At 39.6% G+C, this 22,479-nt stretch overlaps 1 protein-coding gene across 1 annotated transcript; it reads left to right on the top strand.

The window, feature by feature from the left end:
* The first annotated feature begins 661 nt into the window (after positions 1-661).
* Positions 662-20,697, top strand: LOC139463472 (sensorin-A-like). Its single transcript, XM_071244744.1, has 4 exons — positions 662-916; positions 15,907-16,119; positions 17,733-17,821; positions 20,362-20,697. Exons 2-4 carry the CDS (start codon positions 15,923-15,925, stop codon positions 20,394-20,396), a joined length of 321 nt encoding a protein of 106 aa, XP_071100845.1. The 5' UTR covers positions 662-916; positions 15,907-15,922; the 3' UTR covers positions 20,397-20,697.
* Positions 20,698-22,479: the final 1,782 nt, after the last annotated feature.

Below are 22,479 nucleotides of genomic sequence, written 5' to 3'. Positions count from 1 at the left end.
ATTGATTTGCCGTTGCATGAGTTTGTGACGGGTGCTACCGGTGGGGCAGGACAGGCTCACCTTTTCGCGAAACCTGGTATCGTCACTATTTGGTTGTGATTCATAAACACATGCTCATGATATAGTCGGAATTGTACTCTGCATTTAGTAGAGATTTCTTGTGATTATGGAAAGGGTTTTGTCGTTTTTATTTATGTCCCACTGATCGATGTTATCAAACTGACAATGCATTAACTATCTGAGATTCTTTCATGCCATTGATGCTAACAAAGAGCAAAGTAGCAGTACTGATATTCAACAACGCCCATCCATGCCCTGACTTCTTTAAACAATACCAATGTCCCCCTTCCAGAACGGTAAGAGCTTTGCAAGTGTTGACCAGACACATTGAGCTACAACAACCGCGGCAAACATTAACGAAATACACAGGTAAACCGATGAAGTAGCTAACACAGACCCTCGTTTCTATGTGCAATGATGCTGTCATACTTTTTGATATAGTCGAGTAGCACTAGAATACGTCCCAGGGCGAGGATGGGATGAATATTTCATATGTGGGAGAGAGGAGGGTCCTTGTCTAGAGCTCGTGAGCTGCACGCAACATGCACGGTAGTGTGTAGGCGAGTGGGTTCAAAGAGGAGCCGATACAAACATAAAATCTCGCCCAATGAAGACCACCGCTCAGTCTGTGACGTGATTTGAGAACGACACCGCCGACAAACAAACCCTGGCGCTGGTGGCCTTTCCAATTCTGATACTGGAGGTAGACAGACGAAATTACTCATAGAAGTTTGAAGCCACATTGCCAGTCTAAAGGTGTCTCGAAGTTTTGGACAAGAAGATAAATTTTAACGGATTTCATAACGTGAAACGACGTTATCAACCCAAAGGCCGTAGAGAAGCATTGTAGTTAAAGGTAAGTTCGTATTTTTTTGTTATAGTTTTTTTTGTATGGTAATCAATCCTCGCCTTTAAGTAATTTCCTTGTTTTGACAGGACATCATACTGTGAACTCGTGGTGCTAGATTAGTATTGATCTAGCAAACATGCTTTGTGAAGAAACGATATTGCTTGATCCTGACGTAAGGGAAACACAGTTCCATCGGAGAGGACATTAACAAAACATTTAGACAATGTATGAGTATGATATATGGTTTTCAAACTAAGTGATCTGTTTCCTTGCAAGGACAGAAATGGGAGCTATGGTGTAATTACTGAGCACATATCGTGTAATACTTCAACTTCCGACTTAATGTAAAACAGTAGTATTTATGACATGATCCACGTAACTGATGTTTGAACCGCGTGCTGGTAGAGATTGTGGCCTCCGTCATCTGTGTTCGTGTTGGAATATAGCCATGGTAGGATGGTTAACAATGTATCAGCAATTAAAGCTTTTATCGAGAGGATGTTTGACAGAACCAACTGAACTATCACAAAGGTAGGAGGAAAACAATCGTTAATTAGATTGTCGTGGCATATGATGTATAGGGATTCCGTAAACTGAATATTGCTATTATCGCTTGTGCAGACTGGTATATCTAAATATGATTGGCTGGTTTGTTGTTTAACGCCGCACTCAGCAATATTACTGCTATGCGACGGCGGTCTCTAAATAATCTGGACCAGACAATCCACTGATTGATATTATGAGCATCGATCCACGCAATTGGGATCGAAGACATGCATCAACCAAATATGAACCCACTACATGTCATAACATTTTCGGAAGTAAAATGTGTTAACATGCATTTTTTCTTGTTGGGTTAGTTTCCCCTCTCGCTTGTCTAAGTTCGTATATTTAGTTATGGTACCCACTATCTGCCATACTATTTTTTAAAAAGAAAAGTGTCTTAAAATGATTCTTGTGTTCTTGTGGGGTTGTTAGATGTTTTTGCCCAAAATAACCTTGTCGCTGAGTTATTTGAAAGAAAGAGATCCCGGATGAAAACATTTTTCCAAGAATTGTAATTGTAGAAGTAATTACAATAGGGTCAGTTCAAAAGGAAAGCACTTCTCGTGCTTCTTGAAAATATGGAAATAAGATACATACAATATTCATCAAAACCAGAGTGGCCATCACTTAACGTAACTAAAACATGTAATGTGCTTTCTTTAAAAAAACGTTTGGCATTTCGACACGGAACCGTTTGCCAACAAACTAATGCCGATTAATTTAAACATCCGGGTTACTGAACAGATCACAGAGCTCGTACTGGTAACGATGACGCTTAAGATGCGCTTTGCCCTCTGATCATTGATGTATACATATGAATGAATGCAGAATGCCTTTTAACGTCCGGATGTTGAAGGTGTCGAGAAGATGGTTTCTGTGAATTTGATATGACGGGTCTTATTTGATTTTCTCGTGATAGCTAGGTGGCAGACAACCCAGTCGACCTGAGTTTGTTTGAAAACAAGTTGTGTTTTATCATTGACGATTTGTCATGTCGGCAAATTTTTTTCTAAAGATTCTAAAGATGTCTGCGTTACATGACACTATAAGTGAGTGAGTGGTTTGGGTTTTACATCGCTATTAGCAATATACAAGCAGTACCGCGAGAAATGGTCTTCACACACTGTACACATGTGGGGAATCGAACCTAGGACTTCGGCGTGACAAGCGAACACTTTAACCACTGGGCTACCCTGAACGTCCCTTATATGTGTGACTCGTAATGTGTATTATCTTTATCTAGATCAAGTGTGTATAAAGTTTCATAAAACAATTAAAAAAAATATGGCTGAAACATTTCCGTTGTGATATTGTACACCAACTCACTCACTCATTCAAATGTACAATAATACAGAATGTAACTGGTTCATCCAAACTTTTTAACTGGCATTGTTATTTGAAGATGGTGTTTCAACTAGACTTCTGGTTATTAGAGGACAGTGTTTAAACACGAATAACTGAGTACATGCTATATAATATCTTTCCCAAACTGTGCCGTTAACTGATATGGTATCAGTTGCGTTGTTCCTGACATTAATAAATACTATGGACATATTTCCTATAACGGAGCTATATCCCAAATCGTACTTATTATGAAAGTCTGTCTATCCATTGACATTAACATGCAAAAACCTTTCGGACATCCATACTCTATCGTATCCAAGACGCCGCCGGGTGATTCAGTGGATGACCTCTACAAACAGTAAGAAGTGTCAATGTTCACGCCATGACGGAGAGTAATAAAGGAAATAGCACTGGGATGAACGAATACGTGATCGAGTTTGGTTTAACGGCTTTAATAAAAACGACAAAACCTTTCCATTGTCAGAAGAAATCTTTGCTAAAAGCAGCGTCGATTGTGTTTATGAATCACTATCAAATGGTGATGATGCCAGGTGTTCGCGAAAAGGTGAGCCTATCCTGCCCCACCGGTGGCACCGTCACAAACACATGCAAAGGCAAGTCAATTGTTCATTTAAAACACGGCATCATTATTTCAGTTATGTCACAGTGTATCAGCTTAATGGGAAGAAAACCTGAGACGAATCCTAGACGTTTACGATGTACGATGGAACCTACGGACACGTGTATGGTGCTGAAAATTATAGAATTATAGCAACAACCAGGTTTTGAACCAATGCTCATTGGTGTTTGGCATGCCTGCCACCCCTGCCCCAAAATGTCAAGAGGATGGAGCATCATATGACCTTAAGGATTTAGAAGGTCAAATATCCGTTTCAGAGATCGAAATAAAATATATCGTCTGCATGGTTACTTTAACAGATCAACCCGATTGACTTTACGTTCACTATTTGAATCCCTTAAATGCTGCTTGACCACAGTGCTTAATCCATGCTGACTGCATTTGTTGTTTCGCTCTGGCACTTCAAGGGGTATCTCAACACAAGGGATGTTGCTTTTTTATTGCCGAAACATCAGTTTTGGAATGTGTATGTTCTTTTGTCAGTTACTGTTCCACAGCTACGGTCCAGGGAGACTGACTTGAGTAAACGTGTGACTCTTGTCATATGTTTGTTTGTTTGTTTGTTTGTTGTTTAACGCCGCACTCAGCAATATTCCAGCTATATGACGGCGGTCTGTAGATAATCGAGTCTTGACCAGAAAATCCAGTGTGTGCTGCAACGGTCAAATCATACAGACAGACTATTGACATTGTTAATAAACTATCAGGCAATGGGAGTTCAAGTCTCAAAAGCTAACAACAAAGGTGTTGACACAATATATCAATAAGGAATATTTCTTTGACCAAATGCATATATTTACTTAACCCAACTTACATTAAAATACTAGCTTCTGATTGGTTAAGGAACGGGCACTTATTTTCCATGTCGCCCGCACATGTAGCCCGTTCGTGTACCCGTTGAGAAATCAATCGCAATACATCCGAGGTAACATGCATATCTCGAATAAATATTGTTAAATTCATTCGTGACCAACTCGCGTTATTACGGGACAAGCCGAATAGCGACTCGTGCCCCGCTCATCGCCATTTTTTGCGATCGGGTTTCGTCTCAACGCAAACGGGCATACCAAAAACAATTGTCAACTCGTTGTTCACTTACATTTCCCAATATTATATATATTTCAGATGTAATTTAAAGCACACCGGGACATGCGGATTTATACAGCATGATGAAACACATTTAACTGTGTCTTTGGTATATTTTTAGATGCAAGACATATGTAGTAAAATCAAAAAAAAATTCTGAGGGATTCTTTGACGAAGAACTTGAAATCATACGCGCATTCTGATTTGTTTGTCGTATTTACATAACATTCATCGATAGGGGGACGAGTCTTCTTGCAGGTTACAGAAAGGGGCGAGTGTTGACGAATGCATTGAGTTAACATAAACCGAAGTGTATCCGAATGCATTGGATAAGGGGAAGTAACTCGTTTCGTTTGCGTCGTCTGCTACGAGTCTTGATAACTCGCTGATAAATTCGCTGTCAACCGATCCCTCGGGGCATATGGTGTGATGTACCCTGTGTGTGTGCCTATGTACACCCCTGACACACAGGGTACATCACACCCTGTACACCTCGAGATCTTTTGACAACTTATAGTGTCTTTTGTTTTCCCACTTTATCATTGCACAACACTGATGATAGGAAGTTACTTAAAACACGTTAACTGTTCCTGTCTAAACTACAGATTCAATGTCTGGAAGAACAGGCGCACACATCAGATAGGAAACAACTCGCGGATCCAGCGGACGGGATTGGGTGCAGCGGGTGGGATGGGGTGCAGGGGGTTCATGGGGATGCAGGGGATGCATCCTCCTTTTGTAAATATAAATTGTCAATGCAAGAGAATAACCAGCCTAGATTTTCTGTCCATTTGGCGTAAAGGTCAAAATACCTGTGGGCGTTCTATGAATGAACCATCGATAATCAGTGATGACACCGGGTGAAAAGGGTAAAGTTGTCCTCCGCTACCAGTAGCAGCCGCCTTTCATACAATTTGGACAGCAGAACTCCTTCCATGCGACGTCAGTCTGTAAAACAAACCAGACAATCCAGTGACACGATAGTACCATTAAACTAATTAGTTGAAACTAATACAAAGGACACTATTCATGGTGACGCAACTAAATAATTTGAATGGTTTCTGAACATTCATGACATCATGAGAATCGATCCACGCAATTGGGATACGATGACATGCATCAGCCAAGTCAGCGAGCCTGACCACCCGATCCCGTTTGTCGCCTTTTACGACAAGCATAGTCGCCTTTTACCATTATGTGATATCAAATGAATGCTTAAATTATGTTTGTTTTTGCTTAACGCCGCACTCAGCAATAATCCAGCTATATGACAGCTTAAATTAAGAATGACTGTTTGAGTGGACATTACGAGTAATCCCTACTCAACTTCAAACGTGTTTTATCTCAGAATACGAAAGAATACAGCTATTACTCCTAATGTTTAGGTTCTTAAACAATACATGACAGGAATGTATTCACAATTTACGGTATAAATAATAATGATATGGCATCTCTGCTAGTTTAGATGAAGGAATTATACAAGTTGAAATAATATAATCTTGAAAAAAATCTTTTCGTTTGATACAAAGAACTTCAAAGCCAATGACAAAACACCACCGTCTTCATTCTCAAGAAACTGGGCTCTCCTCCCACAGCATACAACGTAGTCATCGTTACTGAAATAGACAGATGTCGTTATAACCTCTCTAATGTTCTTAGGTTAGAAAAGGTCGGTGGAGTAATTAGAGAGAAGTACAACCACAGAATTGACGCCATTGCTTTGTGTGTGAAGGAAGGTGTTGGGTGGTAATCGCAGAGTGCCCAAGCCCCAAATCATTGTCTCAGGTCGTGTCGATTCTGGAAACTGCTAAGAGTATAGTTATACCAATATTAATAGCAGACATGAATGGATTTGTCCACTGGAGGCTATAAACGCCGTAGAGTCTACAATTTTACTCTGCATAAACAAAATGATGTCTTGTGGTTATTTCCATACACTGCTCCATCAAAAGAAAATCATTATCTTCAAATAATATGTAACTTGAAATAAGTAATGAAAGTTTTGATGAGCTATGCTGGACAGTGTTATCACGTATTCCAGACATTTATTTAACTTAACTCATTTACCCAATTGTCTTTTTGGAATTATTCTGACCTAAACTGGAGGAATCTTTCGACGTTTTTTGTGAAACCCATTTTGCTTTATGCCTACCGTGATTGTAAATGCAGTATTGATCAAATCAGAAGTATTAAATCACCTATTTCTATCATGTAACTGAAACATTCCTTTGCAATTATTGTAAATACGCATGCCCCATTGATAACAGCGATAATCCTTTCCATCATGAGCACGTGTTTATGAATCATTTACATATTTTTGAAACCGTTATTGTCGATGCCATCGTATTTCGAAGACATAGAAAAACTAATTTATCACGTAATGGGATAGATTTTCCGCATGCTAGTCTCTACACACATAACATTAATCACTGGATGATCTGGTCCAGAATCGATTATTTACAGACCACCGTCATAGAGCTTAATATTGCTGAGTGTGGCGTTAAACAATAAAAAAACAAAAATAAACTAATTTTGCTTGAGTTCAGTCACTAAAAAATACACACAATAAGACAAGTAATTATAATCATATCAATTTATTGATAACTGAAAATTGATACTAAGTATGATAATGAGGGCATTACAGTTTTACAGACTGATAGGGATATAACCAGATATTTCATCAAAACTTTGATCAGGAATTTTAAATTTCAATACATTTTAATTGAAATGAAAATAAAAAAATGAATAAAAAAGTAAAATTCTATTTTGCCTTTCCATAGCCAAACTAAACACCAGTATAATTAATATATTCAAAGAAAAGCGTTTCGAGTTTTGTTATTCTTAACATTTATAGCATAATAATAAGAATATGATCGTAGTAATTTTGTCTTTGACTATATAAAAGTTGAAGGGTTATAAGTTTTGGTCTCGAACATGGTTCTGTTGAAATTGGCTTTAACATCGCGTTCAAGACTGTTTAACTCACGTAGCGATGTAAAACTGCTTGTACCGGTGCAGACTAAAGCCACTTTTATGCAGTGATACTTCACTCTGACACATTATACCGATTCCGTGCCGACCAGTCCTTGTTTTGTCTCGTTAATGCCAAGCCCCAGGCAGGGAAACAGCGAGTACATTCCTTTAAAGTATTTTGGTATGACGCAGCAGGGGGATCGAACCACAAACCTTCCCCTCTCCTCTGTAACGGAAACTCCCGCAAAAACTTCACACTTTATTACTTATTATTTGAAAAATAGCCTATTCCGCAAAATTAATGTCAACCGTACACCTGCTTTAACTCAGGCAGTAATGTGATAGCCGTTAAAGCATAGGCATTATCAGTATGCCTGGTTAGGCTAAACGATATGAAACTATTACTCTCACCGTAAATACTGTCAAAAAATTGTAAAAATAACACTTCTTATTTTAAACCTTTTTACTTTGTGTTTGAAGTTGAATCTATTTCTTCAAGTAGCTTGTTATAGCCATTCTGAGCGACATTATCGACGCCTAGGCGCTAAAGTTTCCTTTAATAAAACTCTCAACATCGCTTTACATTGAGCTTTAATGGAGTACGCTTGTCCGCGCCCTTTACGGATATCTTGTCCTTAAATAAATCGATCTCTGACTCTGAAGCAACAATTTGTGACATAGAAACACAAATCTCAAGTCTTAGTAGAAATTCACATGACTCTTTCCTTCCAAGAACGTTTGATTTGAGAACTTCTCTGTCCACACGTGCCTTTGTACTCCCGCCTACGATTCCGTTCAAAGAATCGTTTGTCATGCCATTGTTGCACAATTCAAAGCTTTGGCGGTGCGTAGATCTAACAGTGGTGTTTAACGCTGATGTTAAACATCAACACTTAAAAGATGGCATGGGTTCTTTAGTTCCAAGGAGTTACCTTGCATGTTACATATTTCAATTTTTGCTTTATACGGCTGACTGGATACTTTTATGAAAAAAATATTTCAATTTAGTTTGTACTATAAGATCAAAGTCTATAGATTCTAATTTCCTCCTTGTTTGAGCAATTGCTAAATTTGACCTTTCCAAGTTAGAGAGAAATAGAGATATAGAAACAGGTATCTTGAAAACTAAAGTTGCCATGATCACTGTACCAACCTTTATATTGCTGAGGTACTATTTGGCTGCAGTATATACGATGCGACTGAAATGCTTTTTTGTTCTCGTGAAGGAAAGAGATGATAAGGACCCCCCCTCCCCCCCTTTGGCTTACAGGATCCTCATGATTTAAGAAATGAGCTAAACCTTTGGAAATTGTTATGAACGTTATCAGAGATGTCAATATGAATGAAAAATATACCTTGTTCTTTACAACACTAGCATGTTTTGGATCAATGTATTTTTTCTTAGTTGATAATGACCACAAACATTAAAAAATATCATCCATGTCACATGGGTGATTTAGTGAGATTTTCTGAAGTGTCACTCATTTTAGTCATTCTTATGTATTCGAGCAATTTAATTTGACCAAGAAGTGTAACTTAAGCTTCGGGTGTATGGACGATCTTATCTCGTTCAATAACTGCAAAATAACCAATTCCCATCCGTTCATTACCAACCTGAACTAGAAATAAAGGAGACCAGTGAGACCGCCTCGTCTGTTTCGTGTCTACATCTATGCATAAAGATTCAGAGTGACAAAACATTCTCCACAAGACAGTATGACAAGTGGGATAACTTCAACTTTCAAATAGTCCACTTTCCCTTCATGTCTAGTAAAACTCCAGCAGCCTTTGGTGTCTACATTTCACAACTTCTGAGTAACGAGCATGCTCTTCCAACGAAGGTTTCAAAGAGCGCCAGACTCTTGCTCAAAGTTGATCAAGGTTACTTATTCATGGCCTTCGCAAGCTTTCCAATCGTTTCATGATAGACACGTGGAAAACATCTCTAAATGTGACGCATCAGTGACAAAAATGATGTCCGATGCAATTCCCTATCGTACCCCCACGTCAGAATGATGAGATCTGATTGGTCCACGTGACCTTGATAAAATACTGTGTAACATAGTCCCGCGTTTGTTTCTCAGGTGAACAATTGACTTGCCTTTGCAAGAGACGAGTACCACCTGGTACCATCACTATTTGATAGTGCTACATAAACACATGCTTTGTGATACAGTCGGAATCGTACAAATAAACTCAGCTTGCTGTATAGACTTCTTATGACTCTAGAAATGTTTTTTTCGCTTTTAATTTGTAAGGAAAAAAGCATCTTTCCGTGAATTTTTAATATAAATAAATTGAACTGAGTCCTGAACCCCAGGTCTAGTTTTCCTTACAATAGCTGAATACAGTAACAAATTCCAGATTTACAGATCATAGATACCGACCGCAGCGTCTTTGAACATGTTGGGCTTTAACACTGCTTTGAACAGTATTCCTGTTATATCATGGAGTGTATCTTGATGTTTGAGGAAATTCCGAAGTAATGCAGGTCTTAGACGAGCACAGGTGTAGTGCTGACAAACCCCAAAAGATGATCGGGGCGAACCGGGATTCGAACCCAAGATCGTAGGTTTCTGGCTCATCTCGGCGAACTGTAGCGCCTTAGAAGACATTGATCAATCGGAAGGGGTGCTGATTGGGATTGTTCACTAGCCAATATATTAGCAAATATCGCCGTTGGCGCTTATTAGAGCGGAGCGCTTATTACGTCGACTACGGTATATTTAATGATTAAAAACGTAATCTACGTCACAAAACAATGTTTGGGTATGTAATTACACACTAAGCGACTCCTGAAACGGAGATCCCTGTCACAAACTAATGTCATAAATGCAGCAAAATGATAAAAGTCCGTATATAAAATCTCCCATTGTAAACTTAACAAAAGCAAACAGGGAAACACGCACATGAAAGAGAAATGTTATGTGATGTTAAAGTAACAAGCACATCAATACACTTTAATGTCCTTAGTGTAAACCATTATCAGAGATTGGCGATGGCTCATTAATTCTAATGGACACACACGTTAAACAAGGCACATGCGAATGAAAAGATCATAGGGGCAGCAACGAAACATCTGACCCGTTTACTTTATGTGCGGAATTGATCAGTTTGTATTTAATTATGAATGAGACATTGTGTAACACTTCACTCATAGTTCCTTGGTTTCAAGTGAATATAAATTTGATGGAGTCAGACTGACGCCTTGCTAAACGGCTTGCCCTCTCTACAAAGCATGAGTGTGGTTTGTAATTCTCGAAGAGATTGGGATATGATTTTTCAAAATGTGAGAAATTGCATTATTGTGAGACAACATTTCAGGGCATAGGGTGAGGTGGTTAGGGTGGCCTTGCGGTTCATGCCTTCGCTGAACTGAAGTCAATTCTCTAACGAAGCTTGATTAATGAGCTCTGATCCTCACACAGAAGACTGGACCTAACAGACATGACATTACCAACAATGTTGGAAGGTTTTTAACCCAATTTCTTGGAAGTCACTCTCTCGGCTATTCAAAAAGTGCTCAAGAGATGCTATCGTTCGAATATAAATGATGTCTGGTTGGAGGTTTCTTGGGCAGGACATGCTTCCCCTTTTCGGGAACACCTGGTGTCATCACTGATTTTCAGTGGTGCATTCATATAATTTCCACAGCTATTTGCCCTTTACGCCAAGTGGGGTCTGGTTTGGTAGAAAATAACGGCTGGTTATTCTCTTGCCTTGACAATTTAGATTCATTTTTGAGAACAGCTTAAAATCCTACGGCGTCAGACCAGGAGAATAAGATGGTGCTGTAAGAGTTCCAAGTCACACTCTTGGATTGCAGTCATGACAATGACTGATTTCTGCGCTGAAGAGTACACCTTTTCTCAGCTTCCCCTGCCTCGTGGTCTTACTGTCATCCCGTAATTGTCTCAAACGTGCAGCTGCGTTTGTTGTGTGGCCATTTGGAAGAAAATCCACCATGACACCCAGAATGCATCCCAGAACGCATCCCAGAACAGTATTTGACAGTCTTTGCCTTCTTTGGTGGTGAAGATGTCAAATGCTTCCACTGTTTTCGTTGTTGTTTGTCAGGAAGTGGTGAACCCAGGTTTCATCCATAGTTGCGAACCGGTACAAGAACCTTCCTGGATCAGCTTCAAACAGAGGTAAATTACCAAGGGACATGTTTTTCTTGGTACGTGTTTTGGAACCCAACGAGCTGATATTCTCTCCATTTCTGTGATAACAGAATGGATTCTCCCTTAGGAAATGCCTGCCGATCAAGCAATATGTCTTTCGGTTATCACCATATGGTTGATTCTCTGGAACATTTCTGTTTGTGACCCCTGCTCATTTTACTGATTTGTCGCAACAATTTGCCAAAATGACTCAAGTTTGATGGATATATAAAATATGTTATGCAATTCCTTATATGTGAGGCTCCGAACTCAACCGTATGTCAATTCTTAAAGTCCCCATTTTGTATGGTCACACAAATGGTTTTCATTCATGTCATTTGCTTATCCTAAGTAATTCTGGTGCTTGTATCAATGTAAAATAGTTTCAAAAGCTATATATATATCCTTTACTGCAGGGGTATCCCTGCTCTACGAAGCATGTTCAGATCTTAAAGAAAGCCATCGACCAATACACAGGGGCTGGAAGACCTTACGTCACACGTGATCTCAATACGCCTCAGTAGAATTCCGCTTTCTCTCACGACAACTAACTCAATTAATTGAATCTATTTGGCAAAAAATGACGTGGGTATAACACACAGTAGCTCTAAAATACCACAATAATGTCAGCCTAGATTGGGGATTAAACTTCGCTTGGAATTAGCGTTCTTTGGCCGACCTTCAGGCTTAAGGCCGTTAAGGATAAGATCGTTATAATGCGCATATCGCAAAGAAGCACGTGGAATGTGCTTACGTTAGAGAGGAATCGTAAGTGAAAATATGTGTTCCCTTGGGAAGTAATACCTGCACAACAAAGTTAAACCGAAGTCCATAATTGTAATGAAATTTCAAATTTCAAGGCAGCCTGTAAGTAATCAGCCTGTAATGACGTTAAAGTGTCCATGGTTACAGCGGACCTACTTTACCTGGTTGAATGGCGTAACTGTGCATGTAGGGATGTACATAGGAATCATAAATATTTGCATGCTTAACACGTAAATACATGCTTAACGGGACCCTCTTAAGGACGTTAGGGTGGTGGGATGATTGGGTGGCAGTATGACGGGGTGCATGGGTGATGGGTAGTCCTATGGTTAAAGGGGAAGTGTACACGCAAAAATCACTTTCTTTCTTTTTCTAAACAAAACGCAATTTTAGAATTAGTTAGTATCTGTGTTTGAAAATATACACTCATTTTTTTTCACAGTGAAAGTAGGAAGCTCACAATAGTACGAAAGTGATATGCCGTTATGAGACCTTCGTTTTACGAGCAAAATAGGCCTGAGTTATCCCCCTTAGATTATGACGTAATTGGTGCCAATTCAACTGGGTCCCTGTCTATTCTCAACGCAAAAGATATCAAGGACCAGTTTGCGGTAAAACAACTTGGTCTACGACACACTCCGGCGCAGTGGTGACTAAGCATAACACAATTCTGGCTGGCATCTGAGATGCTAGAATCACAAAACTGTACCTACACCACGTGAAGCGGCTCTAACAAAGCATGATGACGTCATAATATTTATCAATTGGCACCAATGACGTCATATTGCAAGGGGCATAAGCCATGGTGTTTTTGTTATGGAAATAGAACACTTGGTAAATGTGAAAAATATAAATCGTTTTAGTGCAAAAAATATGTTAATTAAATATGATGTTTTCATATTTTTGTCTATGACACTTCTATGTTAACACTTTTAATGTGGAAAAAGTACAAGAAAAAATGGTTCATTTCCGTGTGAACTTGCCCTTTAAGCGTAAGGCCCGGGTAATTGCCTACATGAGGTTAAGCCGATTTTTGGCGTCCCCCGCCGCCGTCACTTACTCACTCACCATAATAATACTTACACTCGTAGTCATTTTAGATAAATTTATCCAACACATTTTATATAATTATAGCATGTTAAAATCTCGTAGATATTCTAACCAGTATCTACTCGGTGTTAATATGAAGAACTATCGTAGTGATCACTAATCAGGTGAAGTTAAGCAACGTCCGTCTCGGAGAGTAGATGGATGGGTGACCACGTTCAACAGCTTGACTCCTGAGAGTTTCTAGGGCTCCTAGGGTCCGGCCCCAAACTGCTGCACATGTACCACATGTGGTTTCTCCTTTGGCAAGTGACTTTGTTCGAAATGTGCCTCTGTTCACCCAGCAGTGAGTGGTTGTTAACCTTCTAGCGCCTCACAGGCTCCCCAGGGAGCTGAAAATTAAAATCAAGTGCTCATTGATCCATTGACTTGGATAAAAATGTAAGCGCCATGAGCACACGAGCTGGTATGGAGTTTGGCGCCTTACAAACGGATTATTATTATTATTATTATTATTATTATTATTATTATTTAGCATGACGTAGATATTCCTCTCTACGCGATACACTCAAGTTCCGTGAACAGAAAGAGCATGTAAGTGTTGTAATATACAAGCCCTCCCCATATACTTATACTATGCACTGTTGCCTAGAAACAAATATGTCAATCCTGGTTAGAATAGTCTGTGGCCTTTACGTGCTTGAATAAAGATTGATTTATCTATTAATATAATAGCATGGATTTCGCAATAATTTGTCCTTTCGGTATCCATCAAAATAAGAAGTAGATACTAACCATACAATTTATCCGCATATACAATATATCTTCGCTTTTAATTACCGGTTAAATCAAAGCAACAAAACACAAATTTCCTGCAAATATGTCAAAAAGCAGCGTCGATTTTTACGATTCCAACACTAACATGAGAATGTGTTATAGGAATGCGCTCTGATACCATGTGTTCGCGAAAAGGTGGGCGTATTTTGACCCACCTGTTGCATCTGGACACAAACACACGTGAAGGCAAGTCAATTATTCACGGGAATTACGCAAAAGTGAATGTATCCATGAAACGGAGTGATTAACATTCGCGCTCATAATTCCATTATAATGACAATATATACGTGTACAATAAAATACACTTTGACATAATGACAAAAAGCACTTTCACTAAACGTATTCCGAGATGCTTTTAGTAGACACGCCGAGGACTTATACCAGCTTATTACGCCAAAACGTCCCCAATGCGCCTCATATGTTACTGGTCTCACTACATCAAGCAATCACATTAACGTAGGATAATAACTCCGGACATTACACAGACCTGTGGCAAGGTATCGTTGATTATTAAACTCACAGCATGAGAATAACAATGACAGGCAATAAACTTACATTATATATGTTCTCGTGTCCCGCGACACTTCCTCATAACGAGGCGTAGAGGGAGAGGGGTCTTATATTATTTACGCTCTCGTGCGTCGGCGTGACGTCGAAAAGGGAAATAACTATTTCGGTCTTTTTGACTCTACATGGAACAGTTGGTGGGTAACTACTATTTTATTCATTAGTAGCTTTTGATAAGTGTTGGTAGCATGCAGAGAATGGAGATAGCATCGAGTGATCAGTAGGTTTGATACGTGCGTGAATCTGACAGAGCTTTCTAAACTGGCAATATAAACCCCTATGTTTGACGGTGGCTAAAATGAAACAAATTCGATGGGGATGTATTTGATAGGGTTTTGTGGACCTTAAGTTTCCCGTGTTTCTGTTTTCAGTCAAATAACGTTTTGATAACGTTTGTATGTATTTTGTTTTCAAATCCAGTTTTCAAGAGGGTACTTTCTTTTGCCCGGTAGTGTATACAGTGTATAGCTTTTTGTTTGATACTATGCTCCTTACAACACTGATGGTTTTACATTTTGTTCAGTAGGTTATCTCCCATGATAACACCCTTTTTGAATGCTCGATTTGCACCTATTTTGATGCTAAGCCACTTACGCGGTTTGCGTTAAATTAAGAAAAATACTTCATCGATTTACTTCACTTCCCCAAAACGCCCTCCCATCTCCCACCCACCCCTGGCACTCTGCGAGGTTAACCCATCCCACTCACCCATCCAATATGATTGAAATATTGCTGGCAAATCTCTTTTAAATTTCTACATCGTCCGTTTCGGGTAGCTTAGTCCCGGGTTCGATTCTCTAAATGGGTAAAGTTTCTAGCACATTCTTGCTGCCTCCGGGTTGGTAGGGTAGCCAAGTGGTTTAAACTTTAGCTCATCACGCCAAAGGCCCGGGTTTGTCCCCAAATGGATACGTTGTGTGAAGCTCATTTATAGAGTCACCTGCCGTAATGTTGCTGGAATAATGCTAAGTGCGGCGTAAAACTATACTCACTCACTCACTCACTCACTCAAATGCTTTGAAATCTAGTTTCAGATCCATCATCATGGCGTATACGACGTTATTCCTCTTCGCCTGCGTTTGCATTGTATACGTCACAGAGGGAAGATCACTTGACCAATCAGAACGACGCTTGGTAGCGCGTGGCGCCAGGAAACCACGTGCACACTATGGGATTGGCGGGTATCTGTATGGGAAAAGGTCACAGGTCACGGAAGACGATCTACTACAAACAGTTTCAAGGTGATTGCAAGGTTTCTCAGAAGATAAAGCTTATATATACACAGCGGAAGTACTTTAATCCGAGTTTAATCTCCAATACCGTTCCCTGTAAAGAAGATCGGATTAACCGATTTCATCGATTCATTACATAGACCGAGATTATTAGTCGAATGTATTTCTGTATCGTAATTGTCAGACAGACGCGTGAAGATCCGGTGTAGAATAGGTCTTCAGCAACCCAATCTTGCCATAAAAAGCGACTATGCTTGTCGTAAGAGGCAACTAACGATACCGAGTGGTCAGGTTCTCTGACTTTTTTGATGCATGTCATCGTATCCCAATTGCATAGATCGATGCTCATCATGTCAATCACTGGATTGTCTGGTCCAAACCAGTTTAAGAACTAACTGAAATATGTATCAAATGTTAAATTATGTGATCCATGTGAATGTGTGCATAGTATCAGTGGTGGTTACATAGATCATTTCACAACGAGCGGCCGTGATATACAGTGAAACCTCGCTTATCCGGACGGTAGCTTTCGTACTGAAATCATTCGGATTGATACATTCGTGACCAACTCGTGTTATTCCGGGACGAGCCGAATTCTTCTTGCAGGTTACGGAAAGGGGCGAGTGGTGACGAATGGGATTGATACTGTTCGGATTTGCGAGTATTGAAACAGACGGGATCTAGACGGGATAGAATAGGTCCTCAGCAAGTTATGCTGGTTTGCAAGAGGCAACATAATGGATCGAGTGGTCAGGCTCGATGGACTTAGTTTATTGCTTGCCATCGAATCCCGACGGCGTGAATGAGTGAGTGAGTGAGTTTGGTTTAACGCCGCTTTTAACAGTATTCCAGTTATATAACGGCGTGTCAGTTTAATGTGGGAGGAAAGCCCGAAGTGATGCAATTCGGTGAAACCAACGAGCACGGGTATGGTGCTGAAAAACCTAGAAACATAATCGTGGCGAACCGGGGCGATTCGAACCCAGAATCATAGGTTTCTGGCGTGTCCAAGGGACGCAACGCTGCACAGCGAATCGCGGCGCCTTAGACGAATGGGCCACCCGTGCCACCACGGCGTGGATGAGCGTGCAAGGATTAAACCTCGTGGATCCAAATGGATCGGGTAGTCAGGCTTTGTTGATTGCGTATAATCGTTCCCCGCACGGATCGCTCTCCCAATATCAATCACTGGGTTCTCTGGTCTAGAATCGATTATTCACAGGTTGCCATCATTTAGCTGGAATATTTCTGACTTCGGTGTCAAACAACAAACAAACGTATATCGTCCGGTATATACAGGTTTCCTGATTCATATGGCCCGGAGGGGCGGTCGGGTAGCCTTGTGGTTAAAGCGTTCGCTCGTCACGGCGAAGACCCAGGTTCGATTCCCGACATGGTTACAATGTGTGAAGCCCATTTCTGGTGTCCCCCGCCGTGATATTGCTGGAATATTGCTAAAAGCGGCGTAAAACCATTCTCAGTCAGTCAGTCATATGGCCCGGACTAACGAAGGTTTAGTCAACTGTAATATTTCTGTCTGTGACTTAATAAAACACCCCCATTCAATCAAATTTGCATCAAATTTGCATAATTTAATGTAATCAAGTCTGCTTCCACCACAGGCAATACATGACACTACAGGAGGCGGCAAACATCATGCAGAAGGACCACGCCTTTGCCATGCTGGTTGCCAAAAAGATGGATACTGACGGTAAATATCCTTACACAATATCAACAATATCTTGTGGTCTCAACACATATGATTTAAAAGAAGGTTTATTATCGTTGAGCGCATTAAATTGATGTTTGAAATGAAAGCCAGCAAGTCAAAGCTTACATGGAGACGTTGCATCCATCACTGGCCTTGAAATATAGGCTTTCCTTGATGTTAAAAACTAAAGTGGCTCTTACAAGTCAGCAAAACATATATATTAAAAGAAGTTTGCGAGTGATACCGACAGTCTCCGTGGTCAGAGAGTCTGCCCGGAGAGAGAAAGGTTCGACACCCGGCCGCGTCATACCAAAAACACGTTAGATGTTACGGTGCCTGGCTCTTGGTATTAAGGGGATAAAACAAGGGTTGGTCGGCTCGAGACAGTATACTTTGTCCGAGTACGGGATTCATGTCAAACTGAGGCATGGCATCTTATAAATATAGCTTGATAAAACCGGCATTAGTCTTGACTAGTACGAGCACGCACACACACACACACGCACACGCACGCACGCACGCACGCACGCAACTCTCTCTTTGCGTGTCTCTGTCTCTGTGTGTGTCTGTCTCTCCCTTTCTCTATGTGTGTGTCTCTCTCCCTCCCTCTCTCTCTGTGTCTCTCTCTGTCTGTCTCTCTCTCCCCCTCTCTCTCTCTACTGCGTTCCCTATTCCCTGTTTGCAAACGACGCTAGTGCCTTCACAACCATTAAAACATCCTGACTGAACATATCTTCCAAAAGAAGGCGTTATGAGTATAAAACACCGTGACGCTAAAATGTGATAAATATAGTCTAATTTTGGGAATGAGCAGCGCTTGGAATGAACGCTCGATAGTTACCGTTAAACATTGCCTATTTATTATTCTGCAGTCACAGATCAAATGACTGTGTACTCTAGGCAGAGGCACTGTATTCCAGACAATCCCTTTTTGCTCTGGAAATGAAAGTCGCTGACTTCCTTTTTGTCTAAGTGTAACGATAGCATATCAAGTCCAGACACAAACAATAACATTTACACGCTCCTGTAACAGATCGTTATGGAGCGCAAGCACATCTTATTTAGTCTCACTTGGTGTAAAACGTTTTTCGAAAACAGCACATAAAGGTTGACCTGGGTTCGGTACATCTCCCCTACCATTCCTTGGCAAACAATACCGTCCATTGCCACACAAATGTCAAAACAATTAAATTGGACATCATTTGTGAAAAATGATAACCGGCAGTTTGATCCATCCCACATCTTGCTATTTGGCTGTTGGGAGTAACTTTTAGGCGTCAAACATCCAAACACATTGTTCTGAAAATGGGCGATTAAAATCAAATAGAGACATGTGTTCATGTTTATTTGAAATGAATTCAGTGATCAATCGTTTAATATTTTGGGGGTAGGGTAAGAGAGATGGGGTGGTGGTGTGCGCAAGACATATATTTCGTCAGTCAGAGGTTTTGTTTTCAACATACATTTTTCTCAAATATATGACTAAGATCATATTCGCTTGATTTGAACCCACACTCAAATTGTACGCTATAATAATTGACATAAAGGTCTATGTCGATACCCTTGCATACACAGCAGCTGATGCAAGTATAACACTGAAATCAATAATGTGTGCTTAGATCCAAGCCAATTTGGGATGAAATCATTATAATGGATTTGATTACAAGAAACGAGCATGGAAGCTTTATGAAAAACTATTTTCATATTAGGACCAAGAATTATGCTCCTTGTTCTCAACTGCAATCTACGCGAAAACATATGTTTAGTTGCTAATGGATTTGTGCCCAAGGTTAATAGTCATCCCTTGTGAAATGAAGTACGCTCTTTTCTTAAGACGTGAATAATGCTGAATGGGTATCAGGTTTCCAAATGAAAATGAGACACAATCTTGTGATTCTAGATGTACTTAATTAAACTAGATGTTGATAAATAAGTTTCTTATGATCTCAAAGTCGGTACCTAAAAAGATTGAAATGAAGACAGCTGATCTAAATTAAAGCGTTTTTTCTCAGCTAACTGATCTTTTCTGTCATGTGACCTTATGTTGAGAGATAATACAAGGCAATGATAATGGAGTAATTAAATTCAATTGATGAAAGAAGTAAAATCCTTTACCAGGTGTGTATTGATTTATGTAGAAGGCAATTAAATCCAAGCTGACACTGCCATGATATCAACATGCAGACAACAACAAGTTCTGAAGTTCATTGTGACAACATTTGTCGAAGCGTCTAAATATAACACTGTGACCTTTCGTCTATAACATTTATAATAAATCATACATATTGCCTTTATACAGTATACAAGACATATTCATAGGTAAGAAATGTTAAAACGCAGAATGATATTTGCACCAGGATATGCCATGCGTGTACACAATAGATAAAATTCCACTAATGAGCAATAAAGAAGTTTTTGAAAATGTTACTTTGCCATGAAATAGGAACATTAGAGTATATTTAATCTTAGGTTTGAAGTGACACCATAAAAGGGACGATTAATTAACTCAACTGAATACGTGTGTTTTTTTTTTATTGTAGGTGATGGCTTCGTGCAAGTAACGGATCTACTTTAATGACGTCATGAGTAACTGACGTCAGAGCCTGATGACGTCATGAATCAAGGACCCCCTGCGTGCCTTTTATTGCCCTTATGTGTTTGTCATATCTAAGTGCTATGTACTGGCCATGTGATGAGAACAATATCAACTGATACACTGCACTGCTCCTAAATAAGAAAGAACATTTTGTCCGACAAATGATCACGCAGATCATTTCAATGTGAAAATTTCAAAGGCACAGCGGAAAATATTTGGACTGGACGCATCTGCCAGAACGTAACCCACGCAGTGGTAATAAAATTCACTTCGCTCGGAATTCCGTTGTCTCCAGGCTAATCTTTATAACAGGTAAATCAAGGCCTACAACTATGTACATAAACAGAAGCCTCATTCTTAAGGGTCAAATGCAATATTCTTTTTATTCTACAATAATGTTACTTCAAAGTGTATTTGAAATTCGGGCATTTAGAAACACTTGGAAATATTACAGAAAATGATGCTACATATACTTCTAATACTTCTATCTGTAGCATTTGAGAAAGGTATGTTTAAAACATTTATTTTTTTTCTTTTAAGAACCAAAATAAAACATTTATTTGAAATATTATTATCAATTGTCATCACTTTATTGCAATGACTGAAGTAGCAATATGTACTAGTATACGCATTTGGATGAATCATAGAACGACAAAGGATGTGGTCATTGGTGGTTGGTACCTTCTTGCCTTCTCTGGGTAACACATGATGTCGTCTCAATCAGGGATTGACATGAACAAATATTTCTCGAGTAAGACGACGACGAAGAAGAAAATGAAGACGTTTATTCTTTTGAATCACATATTTGTTTGTTGGTTTGTTGTTTAACGCCGCACACAGCAATATTCCAGCTATGTGGCAGCGATCTGTAAATAATCGAGTCTGGACCAGTGATTGACATCATGCGCATCGATCTACGCAATAGGGATACGATGACATGCATCAGCCAAGTACGAGAGCCTGACCACCCGATCACGTTAGTCGCCTTAGACAAGCATGCTCTTGAATCACATAGTCAACATACAGCTCTTGTATAGTCATTTACAAAATACATGAATAAACAGTACAGAATAAATATTATATAAATACTTACACAAATCTGCCTAGATATATGCAGCTATTTGTATCATTAATGGATGGAAATTACATTCCATAAGAAAGATATTTTTTTCTTGAGTTGGGTGTTTACAGAAATATTATGAGGGTTCTTAAGTACGAAAGACTTGGACACTCGATCTTAAGAAGGATGACTTCAAGTTTCCAATTTTCAACTTTCCATTTATGTGTACCAATTTTCATCCAGAGGTCTACGTTTCGCTACGAATATTTAAAAAAGCAATATGTGATTTTTTCTCACAAAGGTTTACAACATTCAACGCCTCAGGAAAAGTTTCAAAAAGGTCTTATAGTGGACATGTGGAGGACATTTTCTTAAAGCATCAGTAACAAAAAGGTTGGGATGTTATCGACAACAATACATTGTCCCCGAAAATACTTGAAAACAAAAATTATGCTTCAGACTGTTGAAAAATATGAATTTGTCTGCCACAAAAATTACATTGTTGCACCATGATCCTTGCACAGTCAGGCTGGTTAGGCTCATCATCAGCTCAGGGCATTTAGTCAGAGCAGTGAATCTACTTCAAGCTATACTACTCGTCACCTACAATAGTTCTACTTCATGTATGAAGCATACATACTCTTCGTGATATATGTAAAAGCGACCCTAACCAAAAGAAACTCAGCAGAGTCAGTTGTACGGTTCCCACTATATGTGTCGAATGAGATGAAAAGGCGAGCGTATCCTGCCCCACCGCTGACACCCGTCACAAACACATGCAAACACGGGAAATATAATTATAGTATAAGTTAAAATATTCAATTGCATCGGACATCAGTTTGGTCACTGATACTTAGAAATGTCCTTCACATGTCAACTTTTGAAAACTTAACTATGACACTGGATGCCGAAACACTGCTCAAGCAACTTTCGAGCAAGAGCAAGTGAATCATAGATCATCAAGGGAAAGCTGACTATTGGAAAGCTGGATTAATCCTGTTG

The sequence above is a fragment of the Haliotis cracherodii genome, unplaced genomic scaffold, assembly GCF_022045235.1.
Source record: "Haliotis cracherodii isolate W230 unplaced genomic scaffold, xgHalCrac1.p SCAF_16, whole genome shotgun sequence".
In the NCBI taxonomy this organism is placed as follows: domain Eukaryota; kingdom Metazoa; phylum Mollusca; class Gastropoda; order Lepetellida; family Haliotidae; genus Haliotis; species Haliotis cracherodii.
Note: the sequence above shows the minus strand (reverse complement) of the source record. Positions and strands in the feature narration are given on the sequence as shown.